General features: G+C 52.7%; 6 protein-coding genes across 6 annotated transcripts; 3 read left to right on the top strand and 3 right to left on the bottom strand.

Annotated features, from left to right (window-relative positions):
• Nucleotides 1-735: 735 nt before the first annotated feature.
• Nucleotides 736-1,848, top strand: CWC24 (RNA-splicing factor; the record flags this gene model as incomplete). Its single annotated transcript, XM_062886501.1, has 1 exon — nucleotides 736-1,848. One exon carries the CDS (start codon nucleotides 736-738, stop codon nucleotides 1,846-1,848), a length of 1,113 nt encoding a protein of 370 aa, XP_062749591.1.
• Nucleotides 1,849-2,303: 455 nt separating this feature from the next.
• Nucleotides 2,304-3,569, bottom strand: ATG3 (E2-like enzyme). Its single transcript, XM_062886500.1, has 2 exons — nucleotides 2,946-3,569; nucleotides 2,304-2,858 (listed from the first exon to the last, which is right to left on the bottom strand). Exons 1-2 carry the CDS (start codon nucleotides 3,449-3,451, stop codon nucleotides 2,351-2,353), a joined length of 1,014 nt encoding a protein of 337 aa, XP_062749590.1. The 5' UTR covers nucleotides 3,452-3,569; the 3' UTR covers nucleotides 2,304-2,350.
• Nucleotides 3,570-4,019: 450 nt separating this feature from the next.
• SLA2 (Synthetically Lethal with ABP1 protein 2) lies at nucleotides 4,020-7,961 on the top strand. Its single transcript, XM_062886499.1, has 3 exons — nucleotides 4,020-4,380; nucleotides 4,516-7,555; nucleotides 7,640-7,961. The coding sequence occupies exons 1-3, from the start codon at nucleotides 4,349-4,351 to the stop codon at nucleotides 7,724-7,726; spliced, it is 3,159 nt and encodes a 1,052-aa protein (XP_062749589.1). The 5' UTR covers nucleotides 4,020-4,348; the 3' UTR covers nucleotides 7,727-7,961.
• Nucleotides 7,962-9,212: 1,251 nt separating this feature from the next.
• FMR1 (Fertilization Minus Regulator mating type protein MAT1-1-1) lies at nucleotides 9,213-10,776 on the bottom strand. Its single transcript, XM_062886498.1, has 2 exons — nucleotides 10,454-10,776; nucleotides 9,213-10,393 (listed from the first exon to the last, which is right to left on the bottom strand). The coding sequence occupies exons 1-2, from the start codon at nucleotides 10,602-10,604 to the stop codon at nucleotides 9,627-9,629; spliced, it is 918 nt and encodes a 305-aa protein (XP_062749588.1). The 5' UTR covers nucleotides 10,605-10,776; the 3' UTR covers nucleotides 9,213-9,626.
• A 177-nt stretch (nucleotides 10,777-10,953) lies between these two features.
• On the bottom strand, nucleotides 10,954-12,612 carry SMR1 (Sporulation minus regulator 1). Its single transcript, XM_062886497.1, has 4 exons — nucleotides 12,343-12,612; nucleotides 11,554-12,282; nucleotides 11,335-11,478; nucleotides 10,954-11,273 (listed from the first exon to the last, which is right to left on the bottom strand). The coding sequence occupies exons 1-4, from the start codon at nucleotides 12,442-12,444 to the stop codon at nucleotides 11,094-11,096; spliced, it is 1,155 nt and encodes a 384-aa protein (XP_062749587.1). The 5' UTR covers nucleotides 12,445-12,612; the 3' UTR covers nucleotides 10,954-11,093.
• Nucleotides 12,613-12,739: 127 nt separating this feature from the next.
• On the top strand, nucleotides 12,740-14,842 carry SMR2 (Sporulation minus regulator 2). Its single transcript, XM_062886496.1, has 5 exons — nucleotides 12,740-13,232; nucleotides 13,296-13,420; nucleotides 13,472-13,711; nucleotides 13,765-14,203; nucleotides 14,257-14,842. Exons 1-4 carry the CDS (start codon nucleotides 13,024-13,026, stop codon nucleotides 14,055-14,057), a joined length of 867 nt encoding a protein of 288 aa, XP_062749586.1. The 5' UTR covers nucleotides 12,740-13,023; the 3' UTR covers nucleotides 14,058-14,203; nucleotides 14,257-14,842.
• Nucleotides 14,843-15,528: the final 686 nt, after the last annotated feature.

Raw genomic sequence — 15,528 nt, 5'->3', positions numbered from 1 at the left:
CTCTATATCTTGACATACAAACCAACATGCACCGTATAGTCTTCGTGGTTCGCCTGAGCGGCAACCCGCGCTGAATAACACTGGATATCGAAGCAAGCTGCCCAAACTTACTGTTGCCTTCCTCCAAACGGGGGCAAATGGTCCTGCAACATGCTCGCCCCGGGAACGGTACCCAACTCCAATGACAGCTCATACACCACCCTCCAAAGGCCAAGCTCTTTCCCCCTCAGCCCTTTTTCTTGACCGGTCCATGCAGGTGGGTGACATTGTCTCGACCGGTCAAGAGAAATGCCACTCTCGTGCATTAAATGCGTTGACATGCGTCGACCGGTGAGCAGATTTCCCCCATTTTCCACCATTTCGAGCCTGAAAGGGTGGTCTGGCCCCACACCGGTGACAGGGATTCGTGTTTATGCTTCATGCACGAAGTTTTTGACATCTCGAAGCAAGGACTGAGGCGCAAAGGTGAACGGTGAGTGAGCTGCAGAGGTGAAGGCAAGGTGAGGAAACAAGCTGGCTTTCGTAAGCATTGCGGAGGTGGGGCCGCCAAGCTTCTAGAAGCCTTTGAAGCTCGGGCCATGTTTGTAATGAGGTAATCGGAATCCCAAATCGATATCCCAGAGCAAAACAGCCCATGATACTTTTGCCTCGCGCCTCACACCTTGAACAACACAACTTCAATTTGACAACTTCCTGTCACCCCTTTCTCCCTCTGAACCCACCCAAGAAGATATCATGGCAGACCCAACACCATCAACAGAGGCCCCCGCTTCCGGCCCTGCCGCGCCCGTAGCCATCTTCAAAAAGCGCGGCGCAAAAGCCAAAGCCAACCTCCGCAAAAGACCAGCAACCCCCCCTCCCGCCGCCTCCGACTCGGACTCGGACTCAGATTACTTCTCCTCCGAGGACGAATCCGGCCGGCGCATCAAGCGCCGCAAGCGCAACGCCGCCGTCGTGGTCACGGCCTCCTCCAGAGACAGAGCAAACCCCCAGTCTGAGCAAGATCTTAAAGCCACCATCTTCACCACCGACCGCGCCTCCGCCCTCGCCCTCGACTCCTCCAGGCGCGACGCCACAAAACAAACAAACTGGTTCGACGAAGAAAAAGGTCTCTCCGCCAAATCCCTCCTCGGCTCCACCCGCTCCATGCCACCCCCCTCCTCCTCCTCCACCACCTCGGGGCCAGATGGAACCTACAAAGGCCTGGCCAACGCAACCTCGTACATCCAAAAGAATCCCGACGCCCCCTCCCGAAAAGTAGGCCCCGTCAAAGCCCCCACCAACATCCGCACCATCACCATCACAGACATGGCGCCCGACGTGTGCAAGGACTACAAAAACACCGGCTTCTGCGGCTTCGGTGACAACTGCAAGTTCCTCCACGCCAGAGAAGACTACGCCCACGGGTGGCAGCTGGACAGGGAGTGGGAGAACGTCACAAGGGGAAAGAAGGTAATAGGGGGCACGGTGGTTGCCTCTGCCGAACGAAAAGCGAACAAGGATCCCAACCAGGGTGAGGATGAAAGAGACGACGACGAGCAGGAGGAGGCGGCGATGCTGGAGAAGATCCCGTTTGTGTGTATCATCTGCAGGGGGGATTACAAGAGCCCGGTGGTGACGAGGTGTGGGCATTATTTCTGTGAGGGGTGCGCGTTGAAACGGTATAGAAAGGACCCGAGCTGTGCGGCCTGTGGGAGCGGGACGAACGGGGTATTCAACGCGGCCAAGAAACTGCAGAAGCTGTTGGAGAAGAAGAAGGAGAGGGCGGCGAGGAGGAGGCGGGAGGCGATTGAGAATGGGGAGGATGTTAGCAGTGAGGAGGAGGAGGAGGAGGAGGACGAGGAGTAGGACTAGGGGGGGTTCGGATGAAGAGCGAAGAAAGATATGTATAAACATCATGAGCATAACAACTTGATACCCTGGCATGTCTTTGGGAAATAGACTGCTGCATAGCCTGCTTGAAAAATCACAAACCTATTTGCGTCCCACAACGAGTCTAATGTGTATGATGAAGCCATGATGCGGTTCTGCTGTTAATCTGCACCCATTAAAAGCTAAGCTAGCTATGTCTGTCCTCCGTCTTTGAGGTCTGATGTCCATGATTTAAAAAATAAATAAATAAATAAAAAAAAAAAAAAAACAAGAGGTAACTCCATCCGTTTCCTGCCGCCTAAGCCAAACCGTAAACCATTCCTGTAATTTCATCTACCCACGAAAGGAAAGTGCCTGCTCGAGTAAATGCACCCCACAGATGATGTAGGGTTCCGTGAGATAACGAATAAGACCGCCCCCCCCTGAATGACGGGCCACATGAAACAAATACAAAAAGCCATAAAGTGTAAGAACCCTCCTAAATCCCCATGGTGTTGTCATGTTCGATGCCGGGTGTCACACTGGCGATGAACTTCAAGAAAACCACCAGATACTGGTCAACCCTGATGGCCACCTCCTGGTCGGCAGCATCGATCTCCTCCCACTCGTCATTCTCAGCCCCCGAGCCGAGGTTGAGGTCCTTAACCTGAGAAGTAAGAGACCCAACGCCACCGCTGCTGCCTGCCTTGGCGGCTGCCGCCTTTTGCTTTTCTCTGCGCAGCTTGAGAGCCGCGTCGGCTCTGTCGAGAAGTGTCTTCATGACGGGCGCGTGCTTGCACGGGTGAACGCTGGCCATCTTGACTTGATGGGCGAAGAAGGGGAAGTTCTCGAGCGTGACGGTTTTGTCCTTGTAGTCTCCAACGATATCCTCCATCATGAGATGGGGTGGGAGGGGCTGGCCGTTGGGAAGATAGCCCGAGAGATACATGCGGGGCGTCCGGTAATATGGAGAGTAGACAATGTAGAGCGAGTATGTGCGTCTTCCACTATTAGGAACGAATCAAAGGTTAGCCACAAAAAGGTATTGAGAGAGCATCATCTGGTAGCAGTCCCGTGACCGTATCCCATCATACCTGTTCTGCCCGCCAGCCGAGGCATCACGGATGATGGCCTCATCGTCCTCATCATCTTCCATATCCGGAATATCATCGTCGTCCTCGATCACTTCTCTCTCTCCAACATTCCCAGCATCGTCCACGGTTCGCACTTCTTTGACCTTGAGCGGCTGCGAGCTGGTCAACCCGCCGGTCCGGAGCCAGCCGTCGTCATCGCTGCTCTTGCCGCCCTCCACTACGGCCTCCTCATGGCCAGCATCGCCCGCAAAGTCCGAGTCGAGTCGGCGGTTGCACGGGACATGACGAGTCACCAAGTACTGCTTTCCTGCTGGCAGCTGGCTGACGCGCTGGGCTGGGGTTTCGGCATCCGACCACGACCAGGTCGGGAATTTGTACACGAGATAGTCGCCGGCTGCAATGAACTCCTCAGGGGTGATCTCGCCCGTCTTGCGGAATGTCGACGTGTGGCTCGCGGGGGTGTACCTGTCCCGCAGGCTGTTTACGGTCGAGTAGAGGATGTTCATCGTTACGATTCTCGGTTTGCTTCAGTCGACGAATTTGGCCGGGGGTGGGTGCGAAGGTCTCAAGGCGGGGGTGGGGTAGTATATCAAGCACGCTGTTGTCGGTGATAAGGGGTTACTGTACAAAAAAACGGAGAAAGTCTGGTCTGGGTATTTAGGAGGGGAAATGCAAAATGTCAAGAGGCATAAAGAAAGTTTGGATGAACTAAGGTCTGAATGCTTCTGAGCTTATGACCAACTGTATCCTATCCTCGTGACGGCCGGCAAAGATGATGACGAGCCACACGAGCTTCAGCGCATGCGGCAACCAGAAGGCAGCAGCCTCACGCAAGGAGGCTCCCACCAGCTCCCACCACCTGCATGTTGCTCTGCCTGGAACCCATGTCGGATCAGCTGGCAGGCGTCACTTGTCTGGTGGGGTTCGAAGCTTCGTCCCCACTCTGATTCATTTCATGACAGCTGACACATGATTGCTTGCTGCCCCGCACGCCGGTCCGTCCTTGGGTCCGACCCCCCAGACGGCATCCATCATTGGCTGCAGCTGTTGGGGAGCGGTTTGGGGCGCAAGGCAATCAGAGATGCAACTTCCAAGAAGGCTGACGACGACGGGAGAGGCAAGCTCTGGGCTCCACGACCTAATAACTCTCTTTCCCCCTGGAATTACCTCCAATTTCCGTATCTCCCAGTTTGTTTTGGCCCTGAGCCCTCCTGAACCCGGGCTGGCCATCGCTGAAGTTGCGCCTGGCTCTGTCGCATGTTGAACCGAGTGTGTTTGCTCTCCCTGGAAACCCAATCTGTGTGCCGGCGTGTTATATCATTGAAGCAAGCGCAAGCAAGTATTCAGAGTGAGCGCGTTCTCGCTTGTCTCGCTTGTCTCGCTCTCGTCCATAGCTGCCCAGCATGGCCACGATACGCAGCCTTGATCACACAAAGTGTGTTTCCTTTTCCCACCCACCCAAAGACGCACGTATGCAGTCTGCCGCGCCCATTGCCCGCCGTTTGACTGTTGCAACATGTGGACATAAAAACATAGCACCCCCCCCATACTGACCCATCATGTCATCCAGGTCCGAAGCCGAGCTCGCCATCAACATCAAGAAAGCTACGAGCCCCGACGAGACGGCACCGAAGCGCAAGCATGTTAGGAGTTGCATTGTCTACACCTGGGACCACAAGTCCTCCCAGTCCTTCTGGGCTGGTCTGAAGGTCCAGCCCATCCTCGCCGACGAGGTCCAGACCTTCAAGGCTCTCATCACAGTCCACAAGGTTCTCCAAGAAGGCCACCCCAGCACCCTCAGGGAGGCGCTGAACAACAGGTCGTGGATCGATAGCTTGAACCGCGGCATGTCGGGCGAGGGCATGCGCGGATACGGCCCACTGATCAAGGAATATGTCTACTACTTGCTCGCGAAGCTTTCGTTCCACCAGCAACACCCAGAGTTCAACGGCACGTTCGAGTACGAGGAGTATATCAGTCTCAAGGCTATCAACGACCCGAACGAGGGATACGAGACGATCACCGACCTCATGACGCTGCAAGACAAGATTGATCAGTTCCAGAAGCTCATCTTCTCCCACTTCCGAACCACTGGCCAGAACGAATGCCGGATTTCGGCCCTTGTGCCTCTCGTCACGGAGAGTTATGGTATCTACAAGTTCATCACGAGCATGCTCCGGGCCATGCACTCGGCCACTGGTGACAACGATGCCCTGGAGCCGCTTCGGGAGAGGTACAATGCTCAGCACTACCGCCTTGTCAAGTACTACTACGAGTGCTCCAATATTCGCTACCTCACCAGTCTCATCACCATTCCGAAGCTTCCGCAAGACCCACCGAACCTCCTCGCCGAGGATGAGTCGGCGCCAGCGTTGCCGGCCCGCCCCAAGCAAGAAATCGAGAAGCAACCGACTCCTCCGCCACCGGTACCCAAGTCCGAGGAGCCCGATCAGATGAACGAGTTCTGGAAGAGCGAGATTGATCGCCAGAACCGCGAGTACGAGGAGCAGCAGCGCGTGTTGGAGGCCCAGCAGCAGCAGGCCCTTCATGCCCAACAGCAGGCTCAGCTACAGGCGCAACGGGACTTTGAGGAGCAGCAGCGGCGGCTGATGGAACAGCAGCAGCGGGAACAGGAGGCTCTGAGAAATCAGCAGGCGCAGTGGCAGACGCAGGGCCGGCTGGCGGAACTGGAACAAGAGAACCTGAACGCCCGTGCCCAGTACGAGCGTGATCAGCTCATGCTTCAGCAGTACGATCAGCGGGTCAAGGCCCTCGAGGGCGAGCTCGCCACAATCCAGGGCAACTTTGGGCAGCAGCTCGCCAGCAGAGACGACCAGATCAGGTCGTTGCAGGAGCAGGTCAACACTTGGAGGTCAAAGTACGAGGCTCTCGCCAAGCTCTACTCTCAGCTTCGTCACGAACACCTCGATCTTCTTCAGAAATTCAAGGCTGTTCAGCTCAAGGCCGCCTCGGCCCAGGAGGCGATCGACAGGCGCGAGAAGCTGGAGCGCGAGATCAAGACGAAGAACCTCGAGCTCGCGGACATGATTCGCGAGCGCGACAGAGCTCTTCACGAGAAGGACAGGCTGACGGGTTCCAACAAGGACGAGGTCGAGAAGCTCAAGCGTGAGCTGCGCATGGCTCTCGACCGTGCGGACAATCTGGAGCGTAGCAAGGGCAATGAGCTCTCCACCATGCTCTCCAAGTACAACCGCGAGATGGCCGATCTCGAGGAGGCCCTGCGCAACAAGACGCGGGCTCTTGAGGATGCTCAGGCCAAGCTTAGGGAGGGGAGTTCCGACTTGGAGATGCTCCTCCGCGAGAAGGAGGAGGAGCTGGAGGTGTACAAGGCCGGCATGGATCAGACGCTGATCGAGCTCAACGAGCTGAAGAACAACCAGGGTGTGTCGGATCAGGCTCTTGACGGCCAGCTCGACGCCATCATCCTGGCCCAGCTTGACAAGATCAACGAGATTATCGACTCGGTTCTTCAGGCCGGCGTCCAGCGTGTGGATGATGCCATTTACGAGCTCGACTCGACCATGCAGGCCGGTAACCAGAATGCCTCGCCGTCATACGTCTTGTCACAGATCGAGAAGGCTTCCGCCAGCGCCACCGAGTTCGCCACCTCTTTCAACAACTTCATCGCCGACGGTCCCAACAGCACTCACGCCGAGCTGATCAAGAACATCAACGTCTTCTCGGGTGCCGTTGCCGATGTCTGCAGCAACTCCAAGGGTCTCATGCGTCTGGCCACCGATGAGAAGAAGGCCGATGCCCTTGCCAACGGTGCCCGGCAGTCGGCTCACTCCACGGTCAAGTTCTTCCGCAGCCTGTTGAGCTTCCGTCTGGAGGGGATGGACCCCCTTCAGAAGACAGACGTCGTCATCAACAGCAACAACGAAGTCCAGATGAACCTGCAGAGGCTCAACAAGTCCGTCGAGGGCTTCGCTCCCGGCTTCGGCAAGCTTGCCAACAAGGGAGACCTCGGCGAGGTGGTCGACCAGGAACTCAACCGTGCGGCTGACGCCATTGCTGCTGCTGTGGCTCGCCTCCAGAAGCTCAAGAACAAGCCTCGCGACGGGTATTCCACCTACGAGCTCAGCGTCCACGACTCTATTCTCGACGCCGCCATGGCCATCACCACCGCCATCGCCCAGCTCATCAAGGCTGCCACCACCACCCAGCAGGAAATCGTCCAAGCCGGTAGGGGCTCCTCCTCCAAGACGGCCTTCTACAAGAAGAACAACCGCTGGACCGAGGGTTTGATCTCTGCTGCCAAGGCGGTGGCCACCTCGACCAACACCCTCATTGAGACGGCCGACGGTGTCATTTCCAACAGGAACACCCCCGAGCAGCTGATTGTTGCCTCCAATGACGTGGCCGCCTCGACGGCGCAGCTGGTGGCGGCCAGCAGAGTCAAGGCCGGCTTCATGAGCAAGAGCCAGGAGAGCCTCGAGCAGGCGAGCAAGGCTGTCGGTGCGGCCTGCAGAGCGTTGGTGAGGCAGGTGCAGGCCATCATCAAGGAGAGGAACGGGATGGAGAATGAGCAGATTGATTATAGCAAGCTGGGGAGCCATGAGTTTAAGGTTCGGGAGATGGAGCAGCAGGTATGTTTTTTTCCTCCCTTTAAAGGCGCGCGCGGGGGGGGGCATGGTGGTGAGGCGGGTGGCTAACGTGGTGAAATTGTATAGGTCGAGATCCTTCAGCTGGAGAATGCGCTGTCTGCGGCCAGGCAGAGGTTGGGTGAGATGAGGAAGATTTCGTATCAGGAGGATTGAGATGAAGGAATAAGGGGCCGAGAGTTTTGGAGCGGAGGTGGCTGTCACATTTTTGTATTCTTTTTGTTTCGAAGCACACACACACGCTTTCCCTCTTTGGCAGCAGGCAGATCAGGGGAGGGAGGGGTAAAAGAATGAAAGCTGGTTTTTATTTTTATTTTTTTATTTATTGTCTGTTAGGTGGGTGGGTAGGTAGTAGTTTTCTCGGGGAAACTTGCCTTCGGATGTATGTATGTATTTGAAGAGAAAGACAAATTGTAAGAGACTGTTATTTTTGCTTCTTCATGACTTGACTGGTCGGATGTCTTGTTGGATGAACGTGGGCGTCTGCAGTGAGACATGTGAGATTGGATGTTTCTTTGTGACCTGGGCTGAAGATGGTCTGCCACATGGGATGTTTGGTTTCTGTTTGTGAGTGGTCATGGTTTGGGGTTGATGGGGAGGTGATGATCGAGTTTTGGAGCAGGCTGCCTGACGCCGCCCTTGACTGCGATGGCCCAAAAAGCGGTGAGGGTTGCTCGAAGGAACTCGATATGGTGGCTTCGGGCTCGTCACTGGAGGGTCAGGACTCGCTCGCTCTTTGGACTCGAGCGTCAGGACCTCGCCATTCATGTAGGGGTTCAGAGACCTGGTCGACCAGAGCAAAAGTTGCTGATGACCCACCGTGAGCAGGTGAGGTCGCTGCTTGACGCCGTCGTGTCTGGTTCGCCACCTGTGAACCTTGATGGCCCACATTGGGCAAGCTGAGGTCATTCCCATCTGCCTATTTCGTTCCTTCCTCACTTTTGCTCTTGCGATGGAAGCCAGGTGAATACTCTCCCCAGCCACCCGCTTTTTGACCTCATCACCAGTTGGCCCCCCCAACCTCCCCACATTTTCCTAGCCAGTGAGGGTCCGCGCGCTCGTTGCTCCCCCCCATCATCACCAGCCAGAACCCTCTGGTTTCTTCCCCGGAGCACAAATGCCAAAAAAATATTGATGAGAAAAGTAGCCCCACCCATCACAGCGTGAACCAACAGAACCCACCTAGACCCTCACCTTCCCCTTTGGTGCAGCCAGCTCAAGTTGGGTGGTTCCCATGTTGAAGGAATGCAGCGAGGGATTGAGAGGAAAACGCTGGAGCTGGCATGTCTTGCCACCTGCAATTGGGAACATGTCTCCCACACATTTTTTTTTTTTTTTTTACACCGTCGGATTCACTTATGCCATGCCCGCACTTCCTAGTCATCTATCTTCCTTGTGACATTTGATTTCGAGGGCCCCCCCCAAATCATCAAACCCCAAAAACAGTTTGGTGAGCACGTACCAACCGTTACCAAACAGTTCGGTGCACACGTACCAACCGTTACACCAAAAATATGGCTTTGCCAAGGGGCCACACCCTGGGCTTTTTTTTGCGGCTGAAGGGCTTGGCCGATGGTTACCTGCATTAGCGGCAGATCATTGAGCCTTAAATCGACGACATGTCACACTTGGCAACGGTTATGCGAGAAATAGGGTTTTTTTTTTTTTTGGTTTTGGTCGGAGCCAAAGTTTGATGGGTTTATCTAGAGGAGGAAGGGGGAAGGAGACACTAATTAATGTACATGAGATTGAGGTTGACGAGAACAAACACTCGTTGCCGTGATGATGCTCGGCAGCCCCGGAAGATGATGTAGTTGACCATCTCTGCTCGCAGCTTTATGTGAAAGAAAATAAAGTGATGCCCAATTGCCAATTCCCTTATGCCATTCGTCGACGAATCAAAAAGATCAGCTTCCGCCCCTTTTCCTTGTTCCAAGCTCTCCCGTCCTCTTGTACCCATCCGCGATGGTTATCTTTGTTCCTGACATCCCGCCCTCGGTCGGAATATCCGCCATGGGAGATCCTGCTCTCTTCATTTCGTCGGTGAAATGTCCAGTCAGAACCCCTGGGGCTTATTTGGGTCGATGTATCCATTGGTATTGGTGTCGTACATCGTAAGAATTGCATCGAGCTCCGCTTCATTGATCTTGGCGAAATCCATGTTATCTTCGTGGCTGTGGCTCTCCATGGGTGGCACTGTTGTAGGCGGCATGCCGTGGTTCTGAACGGGTTGACTAACGACGCTGTGGAACTCATACATGCCAACTCCTTGAGCGATCAACTGATCCGTATCCGGCAATTGGAAAAGTGATGACATCGCCAAAGCTGGATTCTGCTTTGCTAGCTGTCGGAAGCTCGACATGGTGTCGAAGGTGCCCGGAATTTTGGGAACTTGCGTGTTGATACAGATGACGTCGAATGCCGGATCGGAAAGCTGAGAGATAATGTTTTGCGGATCGGAGATCGGGAGGCCACCATTTAAACAGCTGAGGAAGAGACCGAGACCATTCATGGGCTGAAGATGATGTCTGATGTCCGGAACGTCCATTCGTTGCAAGGTATGAGTACCGTCGTCGAGTCGAGTGAGAACCCATCCAAGGGCTTCCATGTAGCCAGTACGGGGAGCGATTCCCAGAGGAGTAACCGCAAACTGAATCCAGGTTTGCAAAGTCACATTTTGCTCGGCAAGCTGATCGCGAATCGCAGAATAAACTGCACACATGAAGTCCCACTCCTTGTGGAATGGGTCTTGCTGCCAGAGAGTCGTGAGGATGGGTGATCGTTCCTTTTGAGGCAGTTGGCTGAACATGGAGGAATAGTAGGCTACATTCCCCATTGATTAGCTTTCAGAAATTTTGAATGCGATAATGTCGCGATTCTTACATCGGTAGCCCATGAAGCCGTTGACCTTCTTCTTGGCGGGCTGACGCGGTGTGCCTTCGCGCATCATATCCGACAGAACTTTGATGGTTTCGGCTCGATCGCCCTCTCCAAGACCTTCAAAGGTTTGCAAAATACTGTTGATTCCCGCCATTGTGATGGTATGAAGAAGTATCGATTTGGCAGGGTGGAAACCGATGGTGGTTGGTGTGGTGGATGGACGTCGGTCGAAGTTGTGATCTGGTAAAGACGGGAAAACTGCATTGAAAGGCGAGCGAAAATTGTTGCAGGATAGCCAACAAAGAAATGACTGCCACGTCTGCCCCGTCTGCCCCGTCTGCCCCGTTTGGCTGAAGAAAGACGCTCATGTGATTACCTAAGATGAAGAGCAATCATCGTCCGCGAAGCTGATAGTCCAAGATGGGATGAAATGAAGGCAGACCTTTGAGCAATTTCACACCCGTGGCATACACCTCATTAATTCACTAATGGTACTTTTGAACCAGCATCAGAATTGTATATTGCTCTGAATACATCTGCATTCTGAGTTGAAGTGTATCAAGGGGCTGCTGGATTATCTCGCTGTTCAAATATCTCCGCAGCCTTACCCCGTCTCTATATTCTGTTCATATCTGTCCCAGTTCTACATTCGCTTATCCTTATTAGTGGATAGAAATCGTGCGGGGAACCCCTCCAACTGAGATGCCACATTTGCAATCCGGCCTTCAGGAAGAGCATCGCCGATTAGGTCGGGTGAGTTGACGGTGAGGTTCTGCATTCCAAATGTTCTGTTTCCCTCGAGAGTGTATTCGGGACGGGGTATCTGCGTACTCAAGATTAGCAATTGTTTTCCAGCCCATTAAGCCACGCGGTATCTCGCATACCATATCAGTATTCTCTCTACACAAAGGTTCAAGGCTGTCATATTCAACATTGCCATGGTGCACATTGGCCAGGCGGCGCTGAATGACTTGAACCCTCTCCTTTCTCGCCTCCTCCAACAACAGGGGCAACGGAAGCTGACTATGCTGTAAATGTGTTAAAAAATCAAATAAATTCTTGAAACTCGACGGAATAGTTGAAGTCTTGAAGGTTTGGCTTACTTCTAGCATCAGTTGCCTGAATTTCTCATGCTCTTGACGAAATTCTGGTATCAAAAAGAGAATGGTACCAGGAATGGAAACAGTGAGGTCTCCAGGACGCGGATTCTCCCTGAAGAGAGCGGTGTCTGCCGCATGTTCAACACGGGTTTCTGGGAAGTTTCCGAAGAACTTATGCCAAGGATTGCCAGGGAGCTGTCTCAGGGGGTGTGAAAGCTTCTCGCCGTGGTAGTAGTTGGTGAGCTCATCAACATCTTCGTAGTAATCGTCCAACTCGGGAAGTTCCTCGTCAAGATTGACCTGGGGGTTGAGGTGGAAAAGAGTGCCCCCAAAATACTTGACATCGCGATCGTACATCATGCCCAGGTGTTTCCCTGGGTAGTCAGCCGCCTCTTTGTGGTATATCAAAGTCTGAATGAGCTCCAACACAAACACTGTGGCAGCCTTCACTTGTTTCGCAAGTGAAGCATCTCCTCCTGATGTACGCTGTATTGTCTGTTGATGGAAAGAGAGAAACCCTTCAATGGCAAGTTTCGAGGCAAGAAATCCACAGAGATGGCGGATCAGTACATCTTCATCCATGACGACCAGCGAAAGTGATATGAAATGCTCTTCTGTAGTTGCCAAAAACACACCAGCCTGCTCGATAATTTGCTCGAAGGATTTCTCAAATTGCTGGATGTCAGTACGGAGAGCAGTGCGGATCAAAGTTGACTCCATTAAAAGCGTAACCTGTACATGAACTGGCTTAGCAAGAGTCTGATATATATTCAAGAAATGGCATCTACTTACCTGGGATAGATCTCGGTGGTCCATATTTGCATGCGTGGGGCTAGCACAATAATCATCGTCGCTCGAATGCGAGGATGTTGAATCCATGTCCGTGATATTCATTTTATGCGCGACCTTTGGTGGTGAAATACTTTAACAAGAGGCTCTTCACTTCCATACAGCTTGCTGAGAGCTCTGCCAGAAACCCAACCCTTCCAAAGAAAATACTGTGCACAGTGGGGGTAGAGGGTCCCATAATACTAAGGCAGTGAATATTCCCATCTGGTGTGGTCGCCCGACCCTCACCCACGCAGTTCGCTGCCTGATATTATTCTGCCACTCCCTTAGTATTGTTCTCTCTCTGTGGGTTGCTCCTTCCTCACCAAGCAAGCTTCCCAGCCTTCTGCTTTTTCCCACCCACAATATTTTGCTCGCTGCTTGAAGAGAGCGCAGCCCTTCGATTTATTTAATTCCTGCCACCCCCCCTTCTTCAACTCTTGTTCTCTTCTGTTCACCTCTTCTCAATTTCTCTCCCCCATTCATCAACCACAACTTCATCGTCATTGCGACCTCTTTTCCGAACTTCCAAAGTCTTCCTTCTTCAGACTCTCTCTGAACTCTCCATCAAGAGATATTCTCACTTTCCTTTCTCAAGTATCGCACCACCACCTCGACTACGCAAACCATAACCAGTGAACTACAATGGATGTCTCCAACTCCACTCCCGTCAACTCTCCCGCTACCATCGCCCGTGTCTGGTACTCTGACAAGATGGATATCCCCATCATAAACGACTCGCACATCCTGTCCTTCATTCTGGTCGATCATGAGACAGTTGTCCAGCATGTCGCGAACGATCATGATGATATTGAAGTCGTCAGCGCCTTGGCCGTCGCTGCCACCAACTTCAGGTATGCAACTCTTAATCGTCTTCAATGCTCATTGACATTGATTGCTAATTCGACTCATTGCAGCAAAATGAACGATGGTCTCGACACCGCTATTGTTCACAGGAAGCACAGTATGCTCTACTACATCACGACCCTTGCTTTGGCCTTTCGTCTGGATACGAGCATTTTCGATGTCATTCACACGACTGGTAAGAATTTCATGGACAGATTTGCTCCTTCAGATTGCTGACGCATCTCAGTGACTATTGGCGATCTAGTTCCCACTGCCGATCGAGTTCCCACTGCTGATGCGGTTCCGGCTGTTTATCCTGCCATGGCTCCTGTCTCGCCTGAGTCGAACAGGGATACTATGGTCCAGAGTGTTGCAGTCACAACCAAGGAACATATTCGTCGCCCCCGCAACCAGTTCATCATCTACCGTCAGTGGATGTCTGCTCGGCTCCACGAGGACAACCCCGGCTTGACAGCTGGTGCTATTTGTAAGCCCTTGTCACGCTTTTTGCTGCGTGTTCACAATTGCTAATTTTCACAGCGTCCATCGTCGCTAAGGCTTGGAAAGGGGAGACACCCCAGGTCAAAGCTCATTTCAAGGCTCTCGCGGTGGAGGAAGACCGCAAGCACAAACTGGCGTATCCTGGGTACCGCTACCAGGCACGCCGCACCCGGAATGAGCGCCGCAAGCTCTTCAGCACTATCAAGGCTGTCTCCCAATATCCAGTGCCGGTCACGAACCCGGTGCCCCAGTATCCGGTGCATACCCCGAGTTCGTTGACCACCGCGGATCTCAACGACACTGTGATGAATCTGGGCAGCCTCAACAACTAAAGGCGTCGCTGCAGTCTCTCATCACTGCAACCATTCTATGCAATGTGTGTCCACAGCTCCTGACTCTATTCAGTCATTGCGACCTTTCGCTCAAGGTTTGCCGCCCAGTGGGCGATGACCTATGCACCAGACGTTGGTTCAGAATGGTAAGTCGTATCACCTCTCTCTCTCTACACACGGTTGCTGACCTCTCTTCTAGCTTCAAAGCTTTCACTGGATGCGACACAGTTTGTGACACAACATACTCGATTACCTGACGAAGAATATGCTTCCTGGTACAACAACATGGAATTATGACGACATTTGCACGGCTTTTTCTTTGAATGACTTGTTTCATATCAACACATCAGCATACCCTGCGATCCCTGCCATTTTCACCGGCGGCGATGTTCTCAAGCAAAGAGGTTTGGTTCTTGGAGGATGATACCCCTTCTCATACTTCTCTTTTCTTCATGGTTCGGATTTGGGATTTGGGCATGGATAACAGGAGTTTGGCGGATGGATAGCATTTTACAATGTTGGGGCGGAGCGGGGTGTTGGGTGTTGGGACGGTGGGCTGTTTCTTTCATTTTACTTATTTTCTATTTGTTTTCATTCTCTTTTCTCAGTGGTACATAATCTCGAGGAGGATCGTGTTGACGGTCATCACTGGTGGAGGTTGGGGCACATGGATGGATGAGTTTGACGAACGGAATGACCTGGCTCAAGGGGTTCAAAGAAGACGTTCGTTCAAAGCTCGCAGCTAGTTTCTTTTGTCTGTACAACAATCAAGTGCATACCCAGATTTCTGATGGTTCCTCGTGCTTGTGATCTTGAACCGCTTGTCTTGATGTGAAGAGGTGATTGTTCTCGAGAAAGTCTTTGTCATCATTGAGAGATGATCATCACGAAGTCCGCCGTCGAGATCATTTGGTGGTTGGGAATGAATTGTATTGTCTTGCCATGTCCTCGACAGTTAGAGTTTACCAGTACCGCATAGAGACACCAATGAGGGCATCACGAAGCAGAGAAGAGCCCAGAGACCGAAGTGATGGCGGCGGAGTGAAGCCCATCATCAACACAAGATCCCCCAGTCCATCCTGAGACCACCCAGAGATAAATCACACGACTTTAGCCTCAGAGGCAACTTCTCTTCCCCAACTCCAACCACCGGGTTTGTCAACAGTGAAGGCAACCACCACGACTAAGAAAATAGTTCAAGATCATAATTTTCCCCATGTAGTTCACGTTATATTGATCTACGCCCGAGATATCATTTTCTGCAGAGCTTCGTGTGAATTGATGTGAGCCACATGAAGCGGTCACATTTTTTTTCCACCTTGGTGGGTGTTGCCAGTGATAGACGAAGAAGCTAACCCCTGATCCCAGATGGGTGGTGGTACAAAATATCAAGACTCAACGAGGCCATCAAACCGCTGCATCCCAACCCCCCAAAAAAAAAAAAAAAAAAAAAACTTCGAAACAGATCATC

This window comes from Podospora pseudocomata (assembly GCF_035222375.1).
Source record: "Podospora pseudocomata strain CBS 415.72m chromosome 1 map unlocalized CBS415.72m_1, whole genome shotgun sequence".
NCBI classification, from domain to species: domain Eukaryota; kingdom Fungi; phylum Ascomycota; class Sordariomycetes; order Sordariales; family Podosporaceae; genus Podospora; species Podospora pseudocomata.
This window is presented reverse-complemented; position numbering and strand designations above follow the sequence as displayed.